The 26800-nt window shown below is 39.9% G+C and overlaps 2 protein-coding genes across 4 annotated transcripts in view; both read left to right on the plus strand.

The window, feature by feature from the left end:
• LOC102294313 (gamma-aminobutyric acid type A receptor subunit alpha2) overlaps positions 1-8097 on the plus strand; it is a 44055-nt gene extending 35958 nt beyond the window's left edge. Inside the window, exons 6-8 of the mRNA XM_005916636.3 lie at positions 1342-1494; positions 2044-2246; positions 4992-8097. Of these exons, the coding sequence (XP_005916698.1) occupies positions 1342-1494; positions 2044-2246; positions 4992-5300 (665 nt within the window). The 3' untranslated portion in view covers positions 5301-8097. The remainder of the gene's footprint in view (positions 1-1341; positions 1495-2043; positions 2247-4991) is intronic.
• Positions 8098-11856: 3759 nt separating this feature from the next.
• guf1 (GTP binding elongation factor GUF1) lies at positions 11857-25611 on the plus strand. Of its 3 annotated transcripts, none has more exons than XM_005916633.3 (18): positions 11857-11962; positions 12480-12685; positions 12836-12947; positions 13717-13865; positions 14740-14820; positions 14897-14974; positions 15061-15144; positions 15223-15287; positions 15379-15582; positions 17454-17593; positions 17817-17940; positions 19998-20130; positions 21548-21691; positions 22058-22191; positions 22463-22564; positions 24248-24367; positions 24466-24502; positions 24589-25610. In XM_005916633.3, the coding sequence occupies exons 2-18, from the start codon at positions 12500-12502 to the stop codon at positions 24721-24723; spliced, it is 2028 nt and encodes a 675-aa protein (XP_005916695.1). In that variant the 5' UTR covers positions 11857-11962; positions 12480-12499; the 3' UTR covers positions 24724-25610. The 3 variants fall into 3 exon arrangements, with proteins under 3 accessions (XP_005916695.1, XP_005916697.1, XP_042074369.1); XM_005916635.3 differs by having other exon boundaries at positions 11866-11962; positions 12609-12685; positions 24589-25611; XM_042218435.1 differs by lacking the exon at positions 11857-11962 and having other exon boundaries at positions 12095-12685; positions 24589-25609.
• The last annotated feature ends 1189 nt before the right edge of the window (positions 25612-26800 follow it).

Genomic DNA, 26800 nt, shown 5'->3' on the forward strand with positions numbered 1-26800 from the left:
AAGTGCTTGCTCATAGGGGGTCATATGATTGTTGGGTTTTTCTCTGTATTTATTATTGTGCGATCTACTGTACAATATAAAGCGCCTTGAGGCGACTTTTGTTGTGATTTGGCGCTATATAAATAAAATTGAATTGAATTGAACATGACAGGATTACTATCTTCATGCTATAATTGTCTTCCCTCTAAGTGAAGTGATCCCAAGCTTTTCCAGAGAAGACTCATCAGCATCCATATCCTTGCTTGTACATCCCCTTCCCCCATTCCACAACACAAGCACCGGACCGGCATGCAAATTAAATTACAGAAGATACAGTGCTCCATAGAGAGTACTGACAGTGCACTCGATTCCTCCAAATTCCTGTGCTAGCACGTATGCCTGTGTCAAAGACAGAATAAGTCTTCACGTAACTGCTAGAAATACAAGCAGCACATCTACAGTGCTATTAAAGAAAGAGAGGGAATATTACAAAAAAAAATCTTTGGGGATTATTCTGTGGAATTGATATCCCTTCTACCCCCTCCTTCCCACTGCTGAAAAAGACTTTCCTCTTGCCAAGTGGCAGCGTATATCAAGGCCTTCATTTCAAAATCATAGCAAATGAGCTATGTTTCTCTGTTCTGTTGCCATTGGTAACACATCTTTTTCTTCCCATGTCTAATCTTGGCTTCTCTTTGAGATATCTTCTGTTTGAAAAGACTGCCTGATACTGCAGCACTGGCACGGTTTCACCGCCTTGTCAGCTATTAGGCTTTGCTTGGTGGCCGGGAACTCTTACTGCCTACTTTTGCATGTGTTGATGGATTATTACTGTATATCCACTGTGCACTGCTGACAGTTAATCTATGTTTAATACTGCTTTGTTGTCTTAAAGCTTGAGATATAAATATAATATTTTAACAATGTGAATTGCATAAATATACAGGCACAGGAAGGCGTGGGTTTGCACTTGCATAGCTAAATTGGAGTAAGAAGATATTGTTTCCAGTTGTGTGGGTTAAAACACTTGACACACTCATTCATCATGGCCCTCACTCCAGTTTTACTATTTTTACACTGATAGATATATAGATGAAAGAAAAGTATTTTCATTATGAATAATAACCCAGTTACCAAAGTAATAGATGAAAGTCACTTAACTTACCTTTCTTCCCCATTCTGATGATCAGCAAGTCATCTTGACTAAGTCTAGATGCCTAAATGCACCAAGTTGAATGAGGAGTTGAAACGATGTACTTAAAAAGTGGCCAGTAAGAGTATATGTTTGATGACAAGAAATCAGAGTGAACCAAGAAGCTGAATTCTTGTCATCATGTAATTAAACCTGATTCTCGTCTGCAGGTGAATATACAGTGATGACGGCTGAATTCCATCTGAAGAGGAAGATTGGCTACTTTGTTATCCAGACTTACCTCCCATGCATCATGACAGTCATCCTTTCCCAAGTGTCTTTCTGGCTGAATAGAGAATCAGTGCCAGCTAGGACTGTGTTTGGTAAGCATATATGACATACATGATGATTGTTAGCACCAGTGTAATTTGAGCTGACTGTTGTAGATGCTGGATTTTATGTGTGTGCTGCAATGGCAGTAAGACCTTCCCCTAGTTTTGTCAAAAATTAACACTGTAAGCTCGAAGGATGAATATAGGGAGTTGTTGGAAGTTGATGGGAAATTCTGTGCAAAAGAAAATGGGATAAAGAGAAGGGGGTGGGGGCAGTTCTTACAGGCCCCACTGCTTTTAAATCCAGTTGGCTACGCTACTGCTTGACCTGACTGTAAGCCAAGTGAAAGTAATATTAGTGACTCATCACTGGTTAGCTCACAGAAAGAAATAAAAACACCAAATCTCCTGAGCTCCAGAAGAAATATTAAAAGTTATACGAAATAAGAAAAAATAAAATGATTTTCTTTTCATATGCCTCACTCTGTTCCCCTGCTTCATTAAAGTATTGTGTAGCAGAATCTGTATTACAGTAGAAAAAACCTTAATAAACATTGCCAGAGCTCATATTATTGGCTATCTGCTTGTGTGTGTTTCCAGGTGTAACTACTGTTCTCACAATGACAACTTTGAGTATCAGCGCAAGGAACTCCCTGCCTAAGGTCGCCTACGCCACTGCCATGGACTGGTTCATCGCCGTGTGCTACGCCTTCGTCTTCTCCGCTTTGATTGAATTTGCTACTGTCAATTACTTCACAAAGCGCGGCTGGGCTTGGGATGGAAAAAGCGTGGTGACTGACAAGGTAATGAAGAAGAAAGCGCATCCTCTGACAGGCTCCGCCTTCAAAGAGAATTCATTAGCATTGTACTGTATGCTGAAGGAGGCAGTGCTCAGAGAGCTCAGAGAGCTTTGAAGGCATTTGTTGGAAGCAAAGGGAAACAGCAGTAATGGCCTCTTTAACCTTCCAAGAGTGGAGCCAGAATGCTGCAGCTACTGAGAACTAATAATAAAATCACTCACTCTGAGGCTCAGCATATCGATAAAGAACATAAGTGCAATCAGGTGTTCATCCCCCCTGGTGCTAATAGGTGCCAAACTCAGCCTAGGAAAGGTGAATCCCATCAATGGTCAGATAATGTGTAATTCTTTTGACACGCTTTAATCACAGAGAGCCCTTTCACGTACACTTTGGTCCAACATGAAGCCCCCAGTCATTCCACAAAATCCTTTTTTTACCCTTTATAGCATTTAGTCGAGCAAAACCATACATTCAAATTACAATCCCTATATCAACAGGGGGCAGAAAAGTTTTAAGAACATAAAGTGATAAGGGATTTAAATTTGTAAATGTTGGGATGTGACAAATGTGGCTTACCTCCACAGAAATAATAGGAATAGGCAAAAATAGCTGGTTAGTATTCTGAGCAGTGTGTCTGATTCTTTAAAATTCAGTCTGTCGAGTACAGGCTCTATTAGTCATGAGAAGATGGGTCTGTGTGTTTTCTTTTTCTTTCGGCTGCTTCCTTCAGGGTTCAGCGGATCATCTGCTTCCATCTCACTCTATCCCTCACATCCTCTGTCCATCCACTGTCACACCAACCCTCTGCTTGCTCTCCATGAACTTCTTCCTTGTGGCCTGAGCTGTTGTGCTCATTTCTCATCGTGTCCATGCTGGTCACTCCCAGGATCTTCAATATCTTCAACTCTGTCACCTGCATTTTGGCCCCCATCTTTTTGTCAGTGCCACTGTCTTCAAACCATACATTAGGGCAGTCCTCACTGCAATTCCCCAGAGGTTGAATGTGCAACACCTTCGACCTTTGGGCAACCATTTTTGATTGTGTGGGTCATCTGGTGAGAGGCAATGTGTCTCCAGCCAATCACCATCTGATTCAGACTGACTGCAGTCACTCTCAGACAGATTGGTGCAGGTTTGTAAGTAATTGCTGTCTAATTTATAATTGCAGACAGATTGACAAAATGTTGCAATCAATCTGAGTTGGTCTGCACCAATTAGCAAAACTCATCTGCAATGCCTTTCTTTGTATCTGTTACCATCTACATATATAGAAAGTCACAATAAACTGAAATTCACATCAGCTACTTGCTTTTAGAGTCCAAGAGTCCAAGTAACTAATGAATGTAAGTAGTTAATGTTAATTTTTTATCACAGATTGCATGTAACTGTCAACTTGAACCCCGAAAATCGCAAACTAATAGCAGACTGACTCCATCTTATTGCTGTCTTGATGTGCCAAAGTGTCTTTTAAGATGGGAACTGAGTGTGAGTGGTTGCGGGCCTGGTCCCCATCTTTGAAATAGCTATTTCAAAGCTAAGAGGATCACAAAATCATAGCACACGGCCACAGTAATTTTGCTTGTGCCGCTGACTCCAACCATTGTTTTCCCTAGGGCAGGGGTCGGCAATCTTCAACATCTAAAGAGCCATTTTAGCCCCTCCTACCAAACAGGAGAAAAAGAGCCACACACACGTGGACGGACAGACAGATACCAGATGTAATATTAGGGGTTTTTTTTTCATAAAGTTTCATTTATTTTTTGCAGCAGCCACAGTGAGGTGCCGACCCCTGCCTAGGGTGACAGTGACATAAAGTACCATTAATCCACTCGTCTCATTTAACTACATAGTGACTTGCCTTTCAGCAGAGCGCTTAACCCTCAAACTACCACAGAAAAGTCTTGATCTGTCTAAAACTACAAACTCTGATAAACATGTTGTAGAACATTACATTATATCAGGGGTAGAAGGAAAATCAAGAAATAAAATTTAGGTATAAACATAAATTTTAAAAGAAATGCCTGGATAAACATCCAGACATTTTTTTTTTTTTTAGGAAATGAAAGCAAATCTTGCATAAAATCAGTTCAACGTAATGAGAAAACAAAAACAGAGAGGACGTGTTCTGGTCAGTGAGAAAGCACAAAATCTCAACAGAAATGATACCTTCGTGCAAACAACGAGAAAGATAAAAAGCACTTGACTGTCTTAGCTAAACAATTAATTACCACAGGAGTGGTAATTAAAGTTGCTGGCTCATATAAGTGCAGGCTCATCTTATATAGCATGACGGGTAGCATAAAAAGACAACAAAAGGAATTTTTTCTGGAGCTGCTCAATGAAGCAATGAACCATCATTTCCTTTAACCTGAAAGGGAGAATGCAGATTATCAGAGGGCTAGGTTTGAAGAAAAGTCTTTAAAATGCAGTGAAAGAAATCTTTCATCATTCATTTGAAATTGCAACTGTAATGTAATTTTCCTGTCTCCTCATAAAGTTTTAATTTTCACCACGAGGTAAGATGGGTGATGGAAGACAGTATTTAGACCTCCTGTTCATGGATAAGTCTGCCACAAACTGCACATCCCTGGATAAAATAAAAGTGGTCTTCATTCTGACTTTGCAAAATGTGCTCGATCCATTACCGGGGTCTTTCCGCTCTCTTCATGTAAATGCATTTTGAAGTTCAGGGGCAGATGGTGACAAGTAAAGCTGCCTTTCCAGGTAATCCTTTTGGTCTCTCAACAGAAGAAAGAGAGAGCCTCCATCGTCAAGAAGAATAACGCCTACGCTGTAGCAGTAGCCAACTACGCGCCTAACGTGACCAAGGATTCCAGTACTCTTCCCACCATCGCCAAAGGCGGAGCGACGGACCCAAACAAGCCCAAAGCGGATGGCAAGGCCCAAGAAAGCAAGAAGACCTTCAACAGTGTCAGCAAAATTGACAGGTTGTCACGGATTTTGTTTCCTGTTCTCTTCGGCATCTTCAACCTCGTCTATTGGGCAACCTACTTAAACAAAGAACCCGTTATACCAAATATGGTCCCCTCTGTTTAAGAGACCAGTTTTGATAGCTTCTTGTCTGGGGTCTAAGTAATGAATCAAATACCTCCAGCAACTATGTACACAAACCTTTGCAGAGTGAAGCCCTGGACTGCAGTGTGACCCTCTATCTTCGCCTGTTTTCTACACTGTCTGCAGCACTTTTAAGAGCCCGGCTTTTTGTAAATGTGTATGTATATTTATATTTATGGTTTCATGGTGACATATATTGTACGATGACTCTAATTAGAGTGCATATTTCTTTCAAAGTATGTTTCCAGTTTCAGTACGTGGCTGCTGTACATACAGATCCAATGAAGAGTAAACACATAATCACTAAGAATCACGTTTGATTTCGGATCACTTCTCAGTGTGTTGAATTCTGCTGTAATGCCCACTTTCTTGATATAACAGTATATATTTTTGTCTCGAGTGAAAGGGACTGACTATCGTTTGATTTCTTTCTTCATATAAGAGTCTTTCAACTCTTTTTCTTTATTTCCAAGCCAGTGCAAAAACACACTTGTATAGTACTGTTACAGTTTAAAGCTTGTTTTATTATCTTTGACTACAGGTATGGGGCTTCAATAAAAAAAGAAAGAAAGAAAAAATCTCCAAAATTATCGAAACACTCCCAGATCCTGAAAGGCTGTGAAAAGAAAAAGATATGAAATGAGAATGTGTGGTTCTGCCAGCTCGATGTACCATTTGGGATTACAGGACAATATCGCCAAAGAAACAAACGATACACTATAAAAAAAAGGTTGTGCATGTGTAATATTTGTGCAAAAAATGGGAAAACTTCAGAACTAGCTATACCCCAGAAAAAATAATTTATGTACAACAACAGCAGATAAACGGATTAGTTTTAGATCTCCAAAGGGGAACAGAAGAATTCAAGATTACCCATAAAAATTATTTTCTCTGGCCATCAGGGTGCGCAGATGACCCCACAAAAAATAAAACAGAGCGGACAGAAGTGTTGCTTTAAGTGGTATTTATGCTTCTGTGTTAAATATACGCTGTTGTTATGTTGTAACAGCAAACTCTTTATGAACTTGCGCCTGATGTGGACCTACCTAGAACTGCTATTACGTTAAAGCAGCCTGCATTAAGCCTGCAGCCTGCTCCTTGTGTTAATGCAGCCTGCTACAACTATTCTTGGCCTTCTTTTCGACTCTAATCGGCTCAAGAACGTCCAACTGGTGTTCTGGCAGCAAAACTGCAGAGTAACGCAGGCACCTTGCCACAAGTGCAAATGCTGGCAATGACAAACATGTGAATTGTACTTCTGCGTCAGATCCGCAAGGAACATTGGAGAAATCCAGAGTTTCCACAAAAGTTTTGCAAGATCCTGAGAAACACTTTTCCCTGCATTTATCATACTTCCATTAGTACCCGTGAAGCTGTCCAGAACACTGCAGGTGGTTGCTAATGAATGTAACCCAGGCCACCAGGTCAGGGTACGCCTTGCCACGAGTGTTTTCCCTTACAGTAAGAGCTCTCTTCAGATGTCTCTCTCTTAAATAAAGCTCTGATTTAATGACATCACAGTTTAGCCCAAACTCAAAATAAAACTCTATAAATCTCTCCCGTGGGCGTGTGTCTTCCGTCGCTATGGTTCTTTTCAAGAACTCCATACTGGCCTGGAAGTGCATGGATGTAAATCAAAAACTTCTTCTGGATTTCGCAAAGCTTTTGTGGGATGTCGCAAAAGTACATCTTCATTTGCACCTGCCCCCCCCCCCCCCCCTCCCCCCAATGTCCCTTGTGAGGCTCCGTAACATTGTAAGTTACGCCATATTTGGAACCCCGTTTTAACCCTACACGGCAACCCATGTACGTAACTACACATCAGGTTGGTGCATGACGCAATGACTTGACTGGCATGGAAGGTATATGGAATAGGGATAAAAGGAGTTTCCGGTTACTACGGAAGTTAGGACGTCGATTTCCCGCGGAAGTCTAAATCATGCTTTAGTTGTAGGCTCTGCAGAGATTCAACACAGAAGTATAAATCTATAATGCTAGCAAACACTTTGCGTATTTACACACCAGCAGAAACTAAACAACATGAACATTCATTTTTTAAAATGTAAGTTGGATGTTTACTCACCTTTTTGTTCTATTTTAGTCTCTTCTGAGTCCTTCCATTAAATATATATATATGAGATGTCAGTTATAGGCAGGAGACTGTTTCACAGAAACACCAACCAGCTAATACCAGAGTATTTATTCACGCCTTTATTACTTTACTTTTAGTTTAGTACATCTATTTATAATCAGGGGTAAAATCTGAATAATTTCATGGGTTTATTGCTCTTGTATAATACAAATGTTCATGTAACTCAGTCTTTAAAGTTAGGGAAGTATCTTGGTGGTGGTTAAAATCCTGCAAAAATGTCCTTTGATCTGTGAACAGTAAGAGGATGCTGGACTCCAAGAATGAGAAAAATGTATTGTTAAAGCTGTTTTGCTCATGATTACTGTATATTGTGTGAGAAAAGTCATGTTCAGCCCCATATCAGCAGTCATACATGATACTCTAAGGTGTAAGTTTTTTCATGACGTGATATACTTTTTCTTCACATGGGTATTTTAACTTAATTTCTCTTGATTTGTTTGTTGAAACAAACTTTGCATGGAGACAAAATCTATGATTTTTATGATTTATTTTCATTATGTCCTTGGCTATAATTCATATTTCTCCAACATCCTGACAGAGTCTTAAACATTCCAGATAAAGGGATTGTTCACCAGGCGGATGCTTGATTCAGTGCACTTTTTAATAAAACATTATTTCAGTTCTTTATATCTGGTTTTTGTCCTGACTTTGGAGACAAGAACATAAATGAAGAGAATGAACTGCGTAGCTGCTTATTTTTCTTTTTAACTGTAAAGAGCTTAGTGAAGAAAGACACTGAAGATGGCTACTTTTGTTAGTCCTTTAAGTTCCAACCTTTAAGTCTACTGATGTACAAATGTTCAATTTATTTTTGTGTTGTTATATAAGTTCTGGGTACTTTTAATCACTGTGTTGGTGAGTTTTAAACTTGCTATTTAAAGAGCTAAAATTAACAGTGGATTGTAAAATGCCTTCACAAGTTTTGAACCACCATATATAGTTAATTCCTGAGCCTGCACAGTCATGTTAAAGTTTTCACAGGACTCTATTCAGTACTGCAAAAAGCTAAGTATACTGCTTCTATAGGATTTAAGATGGTAAGTAGCAGCCAGGTGCTGCTAATTGAATGCACAATGAACAATCTTCTTTGGAAAAACAAAAGTGGAGATGCTTGGCTGTAATGCACAGCACCACAATTAGCAAAAATGCTGCTGTATATTGAGTTGACTATGAGGCCATCTGGCTCACAGCAGGGGCTTTGCCCAAATAAGGTCATACAACATGCAAATGATCCCAAGCAACATCATCTGAGTGAAACCCAGTGATGGGACCTTTAGAGAAACTCAATGAACTAAAGCAGCATTGAGAAAAAGAATGGGCCAAAATTCTGCATAGAAAGCGCTACTTTTTAAAGACTATTTTTACATTGTGGCCATTAAAGTTGTGATCTTTCGGGATCAGTAATGATGTTTATCCAGTCTTTAAGTGATGACGTAAGAGCCCTGCTTCCGGGTCCAAACTACTCTGCGTTTAATATGGCTGTTGTGTTTTTAACATGTTTTAATGTTTTGTATCTTTTTCTATTTAATCTCAACAAGCCCCTAAAAACAGTCAGTGATCACTGTCAGCCTCTGTTGGTTTTTATTGCTGCTGTTCATTTTAAAGCTCAGTTTTTAAAACCTTACAATGTAACTACAGCCCAGCCCATGCAGCAGTATATTAATGACTAACCTCGTATTGTGGATGGATTATCTCAGTTGTTCTCCTGACTGAAGTTTGGTCCGTTTACAGCATGGTTGTCCCTAACCACTGGGAACCCTTAAGTTAGCGTTCATCCTCCAGCTTCAATGTTTATATTATGTTAACCATAGCCGCATAGCTAGCCACAAAGTAGCACATCATTATATACCAGCTAGCCCAACTAAAGTAAAACTTCAAACGTGACTACTGTTTAGTTTTCTGTCTTCATTTATGTCTGAAGTGATAGCAGAACTGTACATTTTAATCTTTTCAGAAATCTCTCAGTCAGAACATGCTATATTATGTTTAGTTGGAAACTAGCGAGCTAACTTCCTGCTAACTTCTAACTCTGTTAAATTTAATAAACTCTGTTTTCATGGATTCCCAGATTTTAAATTTAACTGTTACGCCAGGCAGAGCAGCCACACTGATCATTTTATTAAAGATGAAAGAATTTAGACAGTTTGTAACTGTGTGTTGCGCCAGTGTTCGTTTGACTTTGGGACCTGAAGCAGAGTTTGGACCCAGAAACAGCTAATGACGTCAGACTTAAAGACTGGATTGGGAGATGAGGGTGGAGTTATTAGCTAACATTAACTGGCTTGGTTAGCATGGTGCATCCAAAGAATGTATGGGTGGATCACACAGACACAAAAACCTGCTATTGGTGGTATATCACCCAAAAAAACTCAACCCACTAGAATTTCCCTCATCAAAACTGGAAGACAGACCTCTTGATGTTCTATTAGTACAATGAGCCGTACAACAATCAAACAAATTATGTCAGATAATTGCATTAAAGTGCTCTAAATGGCAGACACCACAAATATGGTTCAAAGATCCAGTTCACTGAATCAGTTCAGAGTGAATTTGCTGAGGTTACGCCTAAGAGACAGCTGCCTGTAACCCACCTGGCAGCCAGAGCATTCCTGCGCATTATAATCCACTTCAATGCTTAATATAATTTAAACAAGTGAAGGGAAGCAGGAAATTAAATTATAGACCAGAGACTAAAACTCACCAGGTTTTCTGTAGCAGGTTATAAACATGTTTATTTCTGCTGTTACAGGGCTTCCTAACATCTAGTCTAATGGGACTGACTCAGCCTCAGGTTCTCATTCAAAGAACTAGTTTTCTTGCCACATTGGCTCCATCTCCGAGGTCACTGTTTTTCATGCTTTCATAGGGAAACAATGTATTTTACAAAGTGTTTATTTCATATTTCAGACCTAGTAGAAAGTCGGATTCTGTCTTTCTATATCTTTTCAGTGAAGCTAGTTAACATGTCAGCATTGGGAATTGCTATATAAACAAATAACAGGGGTTGTAAGATATCATTTAGGTGTATCCTTTAAAGCACAGTTTCTTGAATCCATTCAAGTTCGATGGTATTTGAAATGAATCTGAAATGTGTTATATTAGTATTTTGAGAACAGCTCTCAACTGTAGCTCAGTTCACAACAGCTCTGTAGGCTCCTGGGACCACAAGTGATGCAACTCGGCCCTTCCTCAGTAGAAGAGGATTTGTTGTCAACCAGTGCTCCTCGGCTGACAGGAACTATCATTATGAGCGTGTTGGCAAAACCCACAAAAAGCCCTGTGGCGCTGAGCTGTTAATGCAAAGCTCGCTGAAGTTTCATTTTTCCATCCACACTGTGGGTGAGCGGTGGTCTGACAGAAATCAGTGCTGACGGACGTTTTATTTCACGACATCCATTTTACACAAAGAAACTAAAAATGGTGTAACGAGGCTGAAAGATTCATATGAGTGGAGAGTAATCAGTGCATATGAAGGTCCTCCTTTTTGTCTTCTTGGAATACAGGAAGCTCACTGGGATTTTTCTGGTGAAAAAATCCAGCCAGATAACATAATTCAATTAAGTTCAGTTTTATTTATAAAATTAGGCTCCTAAATCCTTGTCTGATGAATCCTAAGGGTTCAGTACCCAGAGAGGTTTTCTACTTTTTCAAATGTAACCTTAAGAACACACGAAAAACATTATTACAGGTCATAAACATGTCAAGTTTCTTTTTAATCTCTTAGCGTGTTCCAATTCTGTTGTTTAACTGAGCAAACATATAGTAGCTGCAGTTGTATTTCTGCAGTTAAGCACTGCTCAAATGCTTCTGCAAAAAAAGTTCTAAAAGTGGGATAAAATAGGTTATTTGATGCAACAAGTGTATAATAGCCATTAACATTGTTTGTGTTGGGTGACCAGAGGAGTGGTGCCTTTGACCCCCATGTTTCTCCCCCATGACTGCACCCCTGGTTTTACACTAGTTTTATACTATATTAAAGTATATTAAAGTTTTAACACTGCAAAGAATTACACGTGCACGATGTCTTGCATACCAACAGACAGTCCTGTTTCTGAGAGATTTATGACCGGCATCATTTTTTATTATGCGGGAGAAACGAGGCAGAAGCGCCTTTGATGAATGAGGCGATGTCTTTGAAACGGATGAATGCAACACGTTACATTTAAAAGCCTGCCATTTATTATCGAAAGCAAAACAGCTTTCAATCAAACGCGTCGCCCAGTTTAAAAGTCTCACGTTTTGAAAAGGGGAAAGATGATTGCATGACAGGCAGAAGCGGGGACTAGCAGAGGCTTATTATCTGTGCTGGCACAAAGAAGAGAGGCATAATCTATTCTTGTGCGAGAGGCAGTTTCGTTGTCATAGCAACTGATATCCATTTTTATCCTTCATCTGACAGCCTGAGTGGGCGGGACTTCCACCTGTCAGTTATTTCCAAAGGTATTTTTATGCGGTGACAGTTGACCCCTGGACGCTTTCGATGGTTTCAAACGTGAGTGTAAAAATATTATTGCGGCATTAATCACTATGGACACTGCTGTATAATATTTAGAAAAGCACTAGCCTGACCTGGGGTCGTATTAGCCTTTTTTTTTTTTTTTTTACATCCTTTCACATGAACAGCAGCAGTCGAGCTAGCTTTATCGACATTAGTGTCATCTCGGCAGATTAGAAGGGAGGTGCGCTAACCTTTGCTGAGTGTACATTTGAATTAAAGAGATGCTTTTGCTTTCTGTGCTGGACTAAACGAAAACGGAAGTTATTGTAAGGCTTCCTCTTGTTGTGTTGCGCCTCTCTTGATAAACGAACAACATTTCCCAGAAGTCCTTGCCGCTGACCTGTCACCCAAAATGTCAGCCCTCTGAAAGCAAATGCGCCGGGGTTATTATGATTACAGTGCTCTTTCTTTTAAAGTTTCGTTTATATATATAATAATTCGTATATTTAATTGTATCGCGTGAACATTACATCATCATTATTTCTCCTCCCTGTCTTCTTCATGGCGTGAGGCTACAAGCGGAACCGAAACATGTCGTTTTCTATGGTGAAACGGTGCTGTGGGACGCCCCTGTTTAGACGTGTGCTGCAGTTTAAAATGTGCAGAAGGAAGAATCAAGACTCTAATGTGACCTACACAGTGTTCAGACACCGCTGGATGAAAGCACTGCCTGTGCTATGCAGCAGCTCCAGGAGGCTAAGCACCCAGTCCGACAAGGTAATAAACTGCTGGGACCTGGTACTGTCAGCGTGAACTAGATACAATAAACATTGATAATGATAATATTAATAATTATAACCAGGTACACTGGTGTTACAGTCCGGAATACAGCTGTTCAGTGCACGCTTCTGCTGTTTTGCTTTTAAGGATGCTGTGGACCTGTCCAAATTCCCTGTGGACAGAATCAGGAACTTCTGCATCATCGCCCATATTGATCACGGGAAAAGCACCTTGGCTGACAGACTGCTGGAAATGACTGGTATGTTTGCTCTCCACACTCTACACTGTCAGCTTTTCACCTTTTCATTTTTTAGCAAATCCAAATTAATCATAATTTATTTTTATTTTTTTAAACGTCCAGGAGGTAGAAGTTAATGACACAAACTTGTAATATTGCTCCTGTCGAGAGTGCTCCACGAGCGAAACTCCACAGTGTCCTCTACTTAAGGGTAAAAGTAACAAAGAAACAAATGTGAGGCAAAGAGCAGGGTTGTGTGATGCAGTGTCACACATGTTTCTGATGTTAAGAGGTGGTCTGAAATTTGAGAAATAAACGCCTCCAAAAACAGGAGAAACTTTGAATTTAATGTGTGAGGACAAATCAGTTGTATTTGACTTTGGTTTCATTTCAGCATAACTAGATCAAGGATTGAGGGGAGCGTGACTTGATGGCTTTCTATAACTGTCAACGTGTTGTAGCTGTTTTCAGCTGCTGCCTAGTCTGGAGTTCACTGGGGATGAGCCCATACATCACTGCTACCCTTTTTCAGCCACACACTTCATTTGAGACTCACATGTACTCTGTGACTTAAGTTCATATTCTTCCCTGGGACATTATGTCAGTATATGAGCGATGTGGTATGAGCAATCTAAAGTACGACCCCTGGTCACCCTACTCCTGCTGCTGGAGGCCCGATAGCACCTCTCACACACGTCAGGGAGCACCCGTCAGCAGTTCACATTTTTTGGTGTTGCATATGTTGAAACTAATTCATGTCATTTTCACTGATGGTGTCACTAACAAACAGGTGCGATAGCGAAGACGGAGAAGAACAAACAGGTGCTGGACAAGCTGCAGGTGGAGCGAGAGAGGGGGATAACCGTAAAGGCCCAGACAGCGTCTTTGTTTTACAACCACGAGGGGCAGCGGTACCTCCTGAACCTCATTGACACCCCGGTAAGGAGAGGTGTACGTTCGTATACTAAGTAGCAAATTCAATAGAACCGGGCTTTGTTGCGTTAACTGGCCCGACGAACCTAAAACCCCCTTCACAGCTGACAGGTGTCACAATGGCAGTTATCAGCTGTTGCATGCATCGTTTCACTCTCTTTTTCCACAAAATCAAAAGAGTTACACCCTTCTCCACTCAGAGACATTATCAGAGGAACAGGTGCAGCAGATCTATAATGAGCATTCAAATAAAACACTGTTGCTGCAAGTATGATGAGAGTAAAGCTGAGAAAAGTCATTAACCAATCACCACTTTACTTAGTGGAGGAAAAAAAGAATATTTAGTATAATATATTTACTTTAGCGCTTCCTGACAGTCGATGTGACATTTGCCATCAGGTCAAAGTGAAATTTATCTTATTGATTGAAAAGATATTCTTAGTGATAAATAGCTTACAGACTGATCAATGTTCAAGTCTGAGCTCATTCGTTGCAAATCTATCTGTGTAAAAGAGCCTCTGCAGCATTGGGACCAAGAATAAAAACAGTTATAGATTTTCTGCATCACCAACTGAATACATGCAAATTCGCATAACAATGTGATCACACAGTTTGCGCTGCTGTAATTTTAGAGCATGGCTTCCTCCATCTTTGTTAGCTCAAAAGTTTGCATGTATGAAATATATTCTTTCTGCAGAGCATATGTTGAACTCTTTAAGAGCACTTACACATAGTTACAGACATACTGTTGAAACTGCACTTATTAAAATCAAAATGAGCTGTATGTGGCCCAAAGATGAGTTTGTGATCCCTGGGCTAACATGCCATTTTTCCGTAAAGTTGTTTTTGCTCAAGCTGTGCATGTGAATCTTCTCCTCAGGGTCACGTCGACTTCAGCTACGAAGTGTCTCGCTCGATTTCTGCTTGCCAGGGTGTCCTGTTGATCGTTGATGCCAATCAGGTACTAAAATATGCTTTCTTTGTCATGTGCTTGCTGCATAAGTGTGAAGATTTTAATTTTTTGCTGTCGTGTGAAGGGCATTCAGGCACAAACTGTTGCTAACTTCTACCTGGCATTTGAAGCTCAGCTGACAATCATTCCCGTCATCAATAAGGTACGATCTGACCTTCCACTGTTTGGGTTTGTTACACGCTATCGTTATAGTCGAACACATGTTTGATTCTGGTGCGTCTCCTTCAGATTGATTTGAAAAATGCTGATCCAGAGAGGGTGGAGTCACAGATTGAAAAGGTGTTTGATATTCCACGTGAAGAATGCATCAGGGTGAGCACTTGCTGCAAAAGCTGCTCTTCACTTTGCTTTGAGTCACTTTTCTGAGAAATGTCTCCGTGTGTTCTTCAGATTTCAGCTAAACTTGGAACAAATGTTGACAAGGTGCTCCAAGCTGTTGTAAACAGGATTCCACCGTAAGAAGGCTCTGCTGGTTTTACTCCTTATCTGAAAAATATTTGATATAAAACAAAAACACAAACGTAAAATGTTACTACTTTTTCACAGGCCCATAGCGAGCACTGAAGACCCATTTAAAGCCTTAGTGTTTGACTCCAATTTTGACCACTACAGAGGAGTCGTGGCCAACATTGCCGTGTTTGGAGGTCGGGTCAAAAAAGGGGACAAGATCGTGTCGGCACATCTCGGAAAAGCCTACGAGGTCAACGAGCTAGGCCTTCTCCGGCCAGATGAGCACCCAACGCAAAAGCTGTACGCTCTGTTAATCCTCCACTCATTTTTCCCATTTCTTTTCATTTCCACTAAAACTGACTTTAGGATTCATCTCATGATCTCTGCTACAGTCAGTGATCGTAACGTTTTACATAAATAAAAACTAAACTACTTTCAGCAAATTTATATGAAAAAGAGTTTCCAATGCAAGGGATGAAAACTTACCTGATTACCTGATTTAAGTTTGGCTGCTGTCCCCTTAAAGGTGGTCTTTTATCACGTAGCTCACGATTGTTTTAAGAGTTCCTGATTGATCCTGTTCTGACCGCTTTCACTTGATCAGTTGACGTGTGCTGAATCAACTCCTACACTGTGAGAAAACAGTGACCCGTCATCCTCAGGTTCAGAACGACGAAGCTCTAAGGAGCCCAATCTAGTGCTGGAGGTGAGGAAAGATGGTGAGGAAGGAAGTGAAGACGTTATACTTGAGAGCGTGAGCTTTAAAGAACATTTTAGGTTGATTCCTGACTCGATGTGCCGCCTTCAGTATTTTTCACGTGCACACTTTTGAAAGTGATAATTGTCAGCAGGAAGATGGAGTCAGTTTGACACTGACGTTGATGTTTACCCTCTCGGTGAGTTTGCAGCCCATGGGGAAACAGCAGATGTGCATATGGACATGGTCAGAACAGAACCTCCAAAGAACAATCAAAATACAGCAGGAGCCCTGGAATATTTATGCCATAGAATGTATATAAAAGATGGACCTACTCATTAATTGGTTAGTAAAACCTACAGCCGAGCATTTCCACTGTTGCCATCTTGATGTTTTGAGCGATGGGCAGGTCTGACAGAAACTGAGGGACACTGCACAGCAGTATGTCAACTGCATGGTAAAGCACACTCTGCTTTATGCTCCTACTGGACATTAATGACAATTTTGTTGTATTCAGTATGACTTGGCAGTAACACTTGATACTTTAAACCAGCGGGCCCCAACCTTTTTTGCGCCACAGACCGGTTTAATGTCAGAGAATATTTTCATGGACCGGCCTTTAAGGTGTCGCGGATAAATACAACAAAATAAAATGACCCGACTAAGACAAAAACTGTGGTATTTTGTAAACATAATAATAAATGTGAATCCACTGTGTAATTGTGTAACTTTATTAGCAGCGTCCTCCTGAAATGCGCCAACAGCACTGAAAGTTATGGTAACGCGTAAATATTTCTTTCAAAATAAGACACACAACTACAACACGGGAAGAGACCCAGGGAAACAGAGTTAACAATAAAAATCCCGAAAACCATAAATTTCACACCTGAGCCTCAACTCTCGTGGCCCGGTACCAAATGACTCACGGACCAGTACCGGTCCATGGCCCAGGGGTTGGGGACCGCTGCTCTAAACCCATCATGAATGTGTTTACTGGAAGTCTTGGAGCTTGGAAATAGACTTCTTTTTAAAACCACAAAATTCACCACACTACACAAAACTCACTTCTTGGCTTTACTGTTATGACATATAGGCCGTGTCCATCTTTTATCTACAGGTTATGCTCACAGCACTTTACAATGAGATGACCTTATGTGGGATATCAACCAAATTTAAAAGGTTAAACTGGGTAAATTGTTATTTATTATTTTGTGGTGGGAGTCGGCAAACATTTTGATCACACCTTATCATTATTTTTTGTATGCTTTCTCTGATTTCTCAGAGTCTACCTTTGACAATAATTACTGTTATTTTATTTTATCAGTTACTTGAACTATTGAATACACAGACCAACATTTCCAAAATAACCACAGGTTAAAAAATCAGTTTCATTTACAGGTGTGCAGAGGTTTTTGCAAAATAAAGACTGAAGGTTATAAATTAGTGTTGCTTTCTGAGGTTGGCTTTTTTGTAGATTTGCAGGTCAGGTGGGTTACATCATAGCAGGGATGAAGGATGTGAAAGAGGCCCAGATCGGTGACACACTCTACCTGCATGAACAGCCAGTTGAAGCTCTCCCAGGATTCAAACCTGCCAAAGCCATGGTCTTTGCTGGTAAGACGTGTCCTTTCTGTTTCAATGAAAAAAATAAAAAAGATTAAGAACTTGAGCTAATGTAACCATTTCTACATTAACACTGTGAGATGGTAATAATGTGAAGCTTAGTCCTGAGTACTTCGAAAGAACTGGATAAAGATGAAAGTCCTTTGTGTTTCCACTGTGATGCAGGAGTCTTGTTTCCTGCTGATGTACACTCTCTATTTTTCCCGTCCCTCAGGCATGTATCCAATGGACCAGTCAGAATACACTGGCCTCCGCAGCGCCATTGAAAGACTGACCCTGAATGACTCAAGTGTCGCAGTGCAAAGAGACAGCAGTCTGGCCCTGGGGGCAGGATGGAGGTTGGCATGAATGTTTTTTGAATTAGACTAAAAATGATACCCAGCCAAGGATTGGGCTGTTGGGTGTCATGTAGGGGTGAATGGAAACAAAGTCTTTGGGTAATTAAGACACTGAGGTGTGGACACACAAATGTTTAGTTCCCACTTACGAGATTTTAAGGAGGTTACTGTAAAAGTATTGAAAACATTCAAATTTCCCATTTATGTTAGTGTTCAGGCACTTGGTACAGGGTGAAAGCACCTTTGGCAGCAGGCACCACTGACAGCGTCACAGCTTTTTTGGAATGACCCCTACAAGCTTGGCACACTACAGTTTTGGAAATATCTTCTATTTTTCTTGGCAGAGTCGTTTAAGCTTAACGAGATTGGTTAGTTAGGTCAGTGCACAGCCTTTGGTCTCTTGAGAGGTTCTCTATCAACTTTAAGTCCAGACTCTGGACTCTAGCTGGGCCACACCAGAACTGTTTTTCATGTTTTCTTGGCAGTCTGTGTTGGGTCATCATCTTCTTGAAATGTAAACCTTTGCCCCAGCCTGAGATCCTCCTGAGCACACAAGGTGACAATCAGAGGCTGGTCTCCTCAACACATGCCACCGAGATGTGTGAGAGTGTGGCAGAGTAATCAATTTTAAACCAGAGGACTTTGATAAAGTTAAACTTTTCTCAGGGCGAACGACTGAAGTGTCTGCCAGTTACAGTGAAAGATACTGTTACTGATTCACTTACGATAGGGTGGTAAATGCATTATATGGTTACCTTGGTAACCAGAGACTGGAATGTCTGCTACTGACCATCAGCAACAACCAAGATTTGTCTCAGATTACTTAGACTAGCCGGGAAGCCAGATATTCGAGGACTGTTGGTGTGTCAAGATTTTTCTTTGAGAAGGTCAGAGGCTGTCACACTCTTTGGGCAGCTTCATCTCATTTTTGTTTATCTTCCTCTGATCTGAGTCTTGACAGAGTTCTGTCTGTCAGTCTGCCACGCACTATCAACTCAAAGATACCACACTCCTCCATAGTTAGATATGGAGGACAAACACAGACTGTGTTTGTGTACTTAGTCAAAAAGTTGTCTCTAGAATTCTGTGCACTGTTTTCCCTCAGTGGTCTCCATCTTGCCTACATGAGGAGAAAAAGAGGGACACAGGATACATCAATGAAACAGACTGTGATGCTAATAGCTTGACATCTTACTTTTTTTTTTTCTGGATTGGCGTTATTTAGTTGTGTTTTTTGGTGTTTTGTGTATTAAATGATCATCTGTAATGCACAAGAATCTGGAAATACGTGTGCTCAGCAACACAACATGTTCAGTTAAGTTTAATTCAATCTTATTTATATAACATCAAATCACAGTCAAAGTCAAAAGTAAGGTAAAGACCCTAAAATAATGCAGAGAACTCCCAACACAAGAAGACCCCCTATGAGCAAGCACTTGGCGACAGTGGGAAGGAAAAACTCCCTTTTAACAGGCAGAAACCTCCAGCAGAACCAGGCTTAGGGAGGGGCGGGGCCATCTGCCGTGGCAGAATGTGGCAGTTAGCATGACCGTCCCAAACAGTAAAATCCTCATTTCCCATTAATGCCCAGCTTTCTGGTTGACCAAGTTTTTAAATGAAGTCTGAAAAAAAAAATCGCAAAAGTTTACAAAAGCTGTTTTCTGCTTTGTCACTTTGGACTTTTGTGTGTTTATTGATGAGAAAATTAATGAGCTGAATCCAGTTTAATATTCTGTCATGATTTTGTTCACAAACTTTAACAACAAATGATTAATCGGGGAAACATAACTTTCCTTAGGACATACTGGGTGTTGCCAGATTACTCAGCCAAGTACGAGTCTGTTTATTATCTCAGGTCACATTATCAGTCCAGATGATGTACATTCGATTCTGTTCGTGGGCGTGATTTAGACAATCTAAATGTACAACACTGTGCTGGGATAGCAATGAGTCTTACTTACTGTTGAACTGTTTCCAAACGGCCTCTTTCTAATTAAAAGCCTGAATATCAATTATGAAGCTCGAGTGCACCTGTGGACCTTCCTGTCCCCCTGCAGACTTGGCTTCCTGGGTCTCCTCCATATGGAGGTGTTCAATCAGAGGCTGGAGCAGGAATACAATGCTTCTGTTATCGTGACTGCGCCCACCGTGCCCTACAAGGCTGTGCTCTCCTCAGCCAAACTCATCAAGGTAAGAGCCATTCCACGCTCGTATATTTTCTAGCCTTGCTGCAGAGCTTGGCTCACGCTGATTTCATCAAAAAGCAAGTTTCACCTGACTTGGAAATTGATTATGGATGAAGGCTGTCTGGTGTCACTGGCTTGCTTCCTGTAAAATGATATAGTGTAGGAGCTACCTGATGGGAAATGGTGCAGAATGTTCTAACGCTAATGGGAAAACACAAAGCATGCTGAAGTCCCTCTGTTACTTATCGTGCACTCAGCTCTATAAATAGTTGGACCATTAAACGTTTTATTATTTTTTTTGTAATATCACCTCTCCGCATCATTTTAAATCAAACATTCACAGTGTGATTAAAGTTTAGACTTTCAGCTTTTTATTTAAGGGGTTTAGCAAAGATATTTTATTAACATTTTAGGATTCACAGCCATATTCATGCATAGTCTCTGATTTCCAGAGCCCCAAAAGTAACTGGACAAACTAACATAATTTTAAATATAATGATTTTTTTTCTCAGATGAAAATCCTTTCCTCCCTTGAGATCCTGTGTTAGACCTTTAATGCAGCAACCTTCAGTTGCTGCTTGCTTGTCTCTCTGCATTCATTTTAGTCTTCACTAACTAAAGAGCAGCTCTACTGGGTTAAAATCAGGTGACTGACTTGGCCATTGAAGAATATCCCATTTCTTTGCTATATGTTGATATTCATTTGCTCTGTGAAGGGCTGGACAATTGGTTTTTGCAGCATTTAGCTGAACCTGAGCAGAGAGTACAGCCATGTACACTTCACAATTCATCCTGATACTTCATATCAGGTCACATCATCAGTAAACACTAGTGACATGGATCCACTGGCAGTCATATATGCCTCTGCTGATTGTTTTAGATCATGAGATATTCTTTCCTTTTCTATACAAAGTGCTACAATTTAGTCTTGGTTTTATATCTCCACACTTATTTTTGTTTGTTTTGCTCTTGTAGATGTTTTCTGCCAAAGTCTAATCTGGCCTTCTTGTTTTTGAATGAAACCAGAGGTTTAAACCTTGTTGTAAATCCTCTGTATGTCCATTCATGAAGGCGTCACCTGATAATGTTATGTCTATCTGCTTCAGTGTTCTTGAATTTGTTAGATGCTGTTAAGTTGTTTCTTACTAAGAAAATAATTCTGTGATCACTGACTTGAGTTGTCTTCTGTGGTCTTTCAAGGCGTTTGATGTTGTTTAGCTGCCCAGTGCACTCATTCACTTTAAGAATGTGTCAAATCGTTGGTTCAAAGACAAAACAACGTGTAATGCTGGGAAACTTTCTTATCCCACTGTCAGTAAATATTGTAATGATTTTCTATTATTTTGTGACAAATTATTAAAAAATCTCAGAAAATAGAAATAAATATGTTTTACAATGTTCAAACCTTCTTCTGCTTACAGGAACATGGCAGTGAGGAGATAACCATTGTGAATCCTGCTCAGTTCCCCGACAGGTCGGTCGTGTCAGAGTATTTGGAGCCCATGGTCTTGGGGACCATTCTCGCTCCAGACGTTTACATTGGAAAGATTATGACTCTGTGTTTGGTAAGAAGGAAATGGGAAAAATGCAGATGGAATATAGAAGAAAACCTCCGTCTGCAGTTTAACCTGTACAAGTTATTTTACTTTTCTATTTTAACATTATCGCTCTACTTTGTAAACATCTTATCTAAATTGTGGGAGAACAAATTTAAAAACTTTAAAAACTGGTCTGATGACAAAGAGGACCAATAATACTGTAACCTGGAGAACGAATTTCCATCTGTGTTTATGAAGAACGTATTTTCCGATGAGACTGACATTTTCAGGTGTTTTTGTCTCCATGCAGCCTTCCTCTGTTTCAGAAATAACCAATAAAGTTATAGCTGGTGTATCAATAACATGTCAGACTAACGGTTTGTGTTCTTATAGAATCGCAGGGCGGTCCAGAAGAACATGGTGTACATAGATGACCAGCGTGTCATGATGAAATATCTCTTCCCTTTAAATGAAATCGTGGTGGATTTCTATGACCTCCTCAAATCACTCTCATCTGGATACGCCAGGTAAAGCCATCAAAGTGTTATGTAAATACACTGTGTAAAGGATTTTTATAGATTTTGTAGGTTTCATCTGCAGTATTTAGGTATTAAGATTTATAGAAGGTATCATTTTTAGGAAAGTGTAGATTATGGAAAGTATCCAATGTTACAAGTTTAAAAATAGGTTTCACACATTAAGTTATTAATTCATTTTAATTTTGGTGTAAAATCTTTTTCCATGCACTCTAATGGTGTAGCCTCTCCTGTGCACCTTATGTATTTTTATGTTGCGCAGCTTTGATTATGAGAATGCAGGTTACCAGGCTGCTGATTTGATAAAGATGGATATTCTGCTGAATGGACGCCCAGTAGAAGAGCTGACCACAGTTGTACACAGGTACATTTCAGATAATGCTCTGAGGTAAAAAATTGAGACTTTTGTGTTAATTTTCACTGAATGATTTACTTTGTTTGGCCAGGACATGTGACTCTGATGTTACTTAAGAGCACCTTGTTATGAATTTTTTTGGTCATATTCTTACCTTCATTGTTATTGTTACTGGCAAGGTTACAGTATATAGTCCTTCATTGCTATAGTAATTACTCTTTGCCTGTGAAGCATGAAATGTATTCAGCACTATGGTTAACATTTAAGAAAAAAAGGCCTTTTGGCAGCTGCTGTTAACATGACTTTACACACTGGACAAGGACAAAGGAGTAACTTTACAGAAGAAAAGTGATGATGCTCAGCAAGATCTGTGTGTAATGTACTCACTAGCAAAGCTGGTACAGGAGCCAGCACAGACGTAGGTAATTGAAGGGCGCTACGCTTCGCCAATGATGGCTACTCTCAGACGATTTATACAGTAAGCCTTGGAGCTGAGCCGACTCGAGCGAAGCTTCGGTCTGTTCCTTAAGGCCAACGCACCAGTCACAGAGCAGAATGTCTTTTATTGGAGGCGTGTTCACTACGCCTTTTCAAGTAGAGAAGTCATTAACATACCTTACAGTTTGAAAACGGATGTATAGAAAATGTATGATCCAGTTTCTCCCAAAGAGATGGGTGATGAAGTTCATGCTTCATTTGAGAGGATGGTGCTAGCTGACCCATTACAGCTAGTTCCTTTTATCCAATCACGAGAAAACTGAAAGCTTTTTCATTTTTACACGGGCTTAACATATCTTACAAATAAACAAGTAAATATATATTATCAATAACTATTACTATCTAAGGAGCTTCTGAACTTCTTGAAGTTTCTTGAAGACGTTTCACCTCTCATCCGAGAACCTTCTTCAGTTCTAAGGGTAATTGGTGGAGAGTCCCAGATTTTTAAACCCTACTGGGAGTGTCCTTAAGAGGGTAGTTGATCCATTGATCATCTGCCTAATCACCTGAGCCAGGGTGTGAAAACTGATGTGGATCACTATACGGGTGAACCCATTGTGAGACCTTGCCCCACCCTATCATGTGACTTATGCGAGTGGGCGTTAAGGCGTCTAGGAAGGGATCTCAAAAGGGTTTGGGTGGGAAGGTGTCACAGTGGGTTCACCTGAAACTTTGGCTGATAGATGAAATGTCTTCAAGAAACTCCAGTCGCCTTTCTTTTAAAGCTGCTTAGATTACCATGACCTGGATGACTGAGAACCTTCAAAGACATTATATTTTTATATAATACTAATATAAAGCATAATTTTAAAACTTTGGACAGAGCTACACAAGCTATATGGAGTTTGTTGTGCACAAGTTTGCACAACAAACTTGTGCACAACAAGTTAGTACTCTAGATTAAGGACAAATGTTTAAATTTCAAAGTACTGTGAGTCCTGTGGCTTCAACCATGGTTTGATTTTGTGCTGACCTCCCAAACAGAACGCTTATTGATTAATTGTAAATGACACACGGGCATGTCAGTATTCAATACTGTATTTTAAGGTGACGTGTTGAGGGTAGTGGACTTTCTGCTCCACTCTCATTTGCTTTTTCATCAGCTTTACCTGTCAGGGTGAAGCTGATATATGGGCACCCGTCAGTACTTTAACAGTTTTATGATTTGTTCTGATAAGTGTGTTTTCATTACAGGGAGCGTGCGTACAGTACAGGGAAAGCCATGTGTGAGCGACTAAAGGACTCCATCCCAAGGCAGATGTTTGAGATTGCCATACAGGCAGCTATTGGAAGTAAGGTCATTGCAAGAGAAACGTAAGTACAAGAGCTAAGATTTTGTTAAAATGATGTGTAGAAATCAGATGTGAAGTACTGTATTTAATATGTGGTATGACCACACGTGTCTCTTCCAGAATAAAGGCGTACAGAAAAAATGTTCTCGCAAAATGTGTAAGTAAAGTTTGTTTTTCTTTCTTCTTAGAAAAGTCCAAATATACCACTGATGCTTTGAAATCACTTTTTTTTTGTCTTGATAGTATGGAGGTGACATTACACGGAAAATGAAGCTACTGAAGAAACAGGCAGAAGGTAAAAAGAAGATGAGGCGTATCGGCAATGTGGAAGTTCCCAAAGATGCTTTTATTAGTGTTCTGAAGAGGAAAGAAAAATAGACTGTGAGACTATAAAACAACATGGAGCAGGTTTTTGTTATTGAAAGGCTCTGTTACGTTTTCTTTGAATAAAGTGCTGCAAACTGGAGTGAAAATCCTTATTTGTACATGTGTCACAAGTTATTGGCTCTTTTCTCTCAGGCAACACCAGCATTACAAACCATTCTTTCATCATTACACCTTCATGTTCATGACCATTATAGTTATAACTTATAGTTATACTTGTAACATTTACATAAATGCAGTCTGAAACCAATCAGGAGAATGGCTAGATGTTTGAAATGCAAAACCCCCACACTGGTTCAAGAGGAAGTAAAACAAGAGAAGCTCACATAGTACAGTTCTGTACAACATCTACCTGCTATATTGTTCAGTATGCGCCCTGATCAAATTATAGAATTATATAGAAATATAACTGGGAGCCGTAATGAGGAGGCCAAGCAGTTCAGCAGGGCACGGTCGCCATGACAACTCGATTCAAGTATGTCAAAGGGACTTTCGGGAAAAATACACTTTTGCTTTCTGTTACACCTGAAAATGACGCATTATTTTTGGTGTCATCACGTACAGCAGTTACTAATGTTTTTTTGTTTTGTTTTTTCCCAAGTATCACACAGTATCTAGGGAGGCACTGACACTGTCAGTCGTTTTAAAGAAAAAAACATATAGATGCCATTTCCATCCTTCATTATCTTAATGTGGAACTTCCCAGACTAGAAACTATCAGACTGCTTTCGCTGGCTGTTTGGCTTTAGTTGGTAGTAAACGCCGACAGCCACTGTCCTATTGTAGTCCTAGAAGACACTTTTACGTGACCATGAAAATGCTTTGATAGTTGGGATCACTAATACTTCTGGAATGACATCTTTTCCAAAAAGGCAATGACTCAATTTGACAATATTTTCTGGTATAACTAGATAAGTACTAGTTTTCACAAATTTTATTGGTAATAAACATCAGTGACTTTAACCACCTTCACTGTTTCTAAGCTTTTGTTGGAGAAAACAACTAATCAGGGGATCGTCCCCAATCATGAAATCACATTTAACAACTTTACAAAACACATCAGATGTGTTAGGATTAGGATTCACCTTTATTGTCATTACACATGTATAAATACGGGTAATGAAATACAGTTTGCTGTACAGACGGGCAGATATACAGATGTACTATGAACAATTATACTGATGTGGTCTGACGCTGCTGAAGCCTGATTGGACATTTTTATCAGTTAACTCAAATCAAACCATCTTTGTTTAGGAAAACAACCTGCACTTTAAACTTACCCCATAGTCCTATCAATATTATTTACAACCTAGTCCTTCATACTTACTACATCTTTATTTGTTGTTTTTTAGACCTTTTCAGATGAAAGAAAAGTACAATTTATATTCTGCATCATTCATGCTGCGTTTCTAGGGGAAAACTAAATCATTCATTGTTGTATATTCTGTTTTTCCAGTAGATGGCAGCAGGAGCTCAAGCACAGCACGAGGTGGAAGTTAATTTCATCCCCAGCTAATGTCCAGTCAGGCTTCATCAGCGTCAGACCACATCAGTGTCACATTTAAATTGTGCAAAAAAATTCAACACTGTCCCCAGCAGTTCATTTGCCTGATGAAAGTATCTCATTGCCTCTAAGTGCTGTCCTTTGTACTTAGGCAATGTAAGCAAATCTAATTCAGGGACCAGCTGGCATTTTGCTGCAGTAAAGAGGAGGAGGACAAACGCTCACAAAGTGTACTTCAGCGTGTGTAGTGGATTCAGGAGAGGAACACTTCTTATTAATCTGTGTGGACTATTACAGATTATAGGCCTGTTTTTCCTTCACATTTTGTCAGCATAGCAGGGAGAGCACATAGGACTCTGACGGATGACTAATGAGGCCATTAATCAGCAACGTAGGGAATGAATGGCCATAGGTTTCCAACAGGCAGTTTTTATGTGGCTGTCAGACAAGTAAGAGCTTTCAACTGCTTCTGCTGTTGAGATGGAAGGTACTGAAAACAGCAGTAGAATTGCAAACATTCAGATGGAAAACTTTCCTTATAATTAAACAGAAAGTCATAAATATATA

The sequence above is a fragment of the Haplochromis burtoni genome, unplaced genomic scaffold (genome assembly GCF_018398535.1).
Source record: "Haplochromis burtoni strain Fernald_Lab_line unplaced genomic scaffold, NCSU_Asbu1 Contig_19, whole genome shotgun sequence".
In the NCBI taxonomy this organism is placed as follows: domain Eukaryota; kingdom Metazoa; phylum Chordata; class Actinopteri; order Cichliformes; family Cichlidae; genus Haplochromis; species Haplochromis burtoni.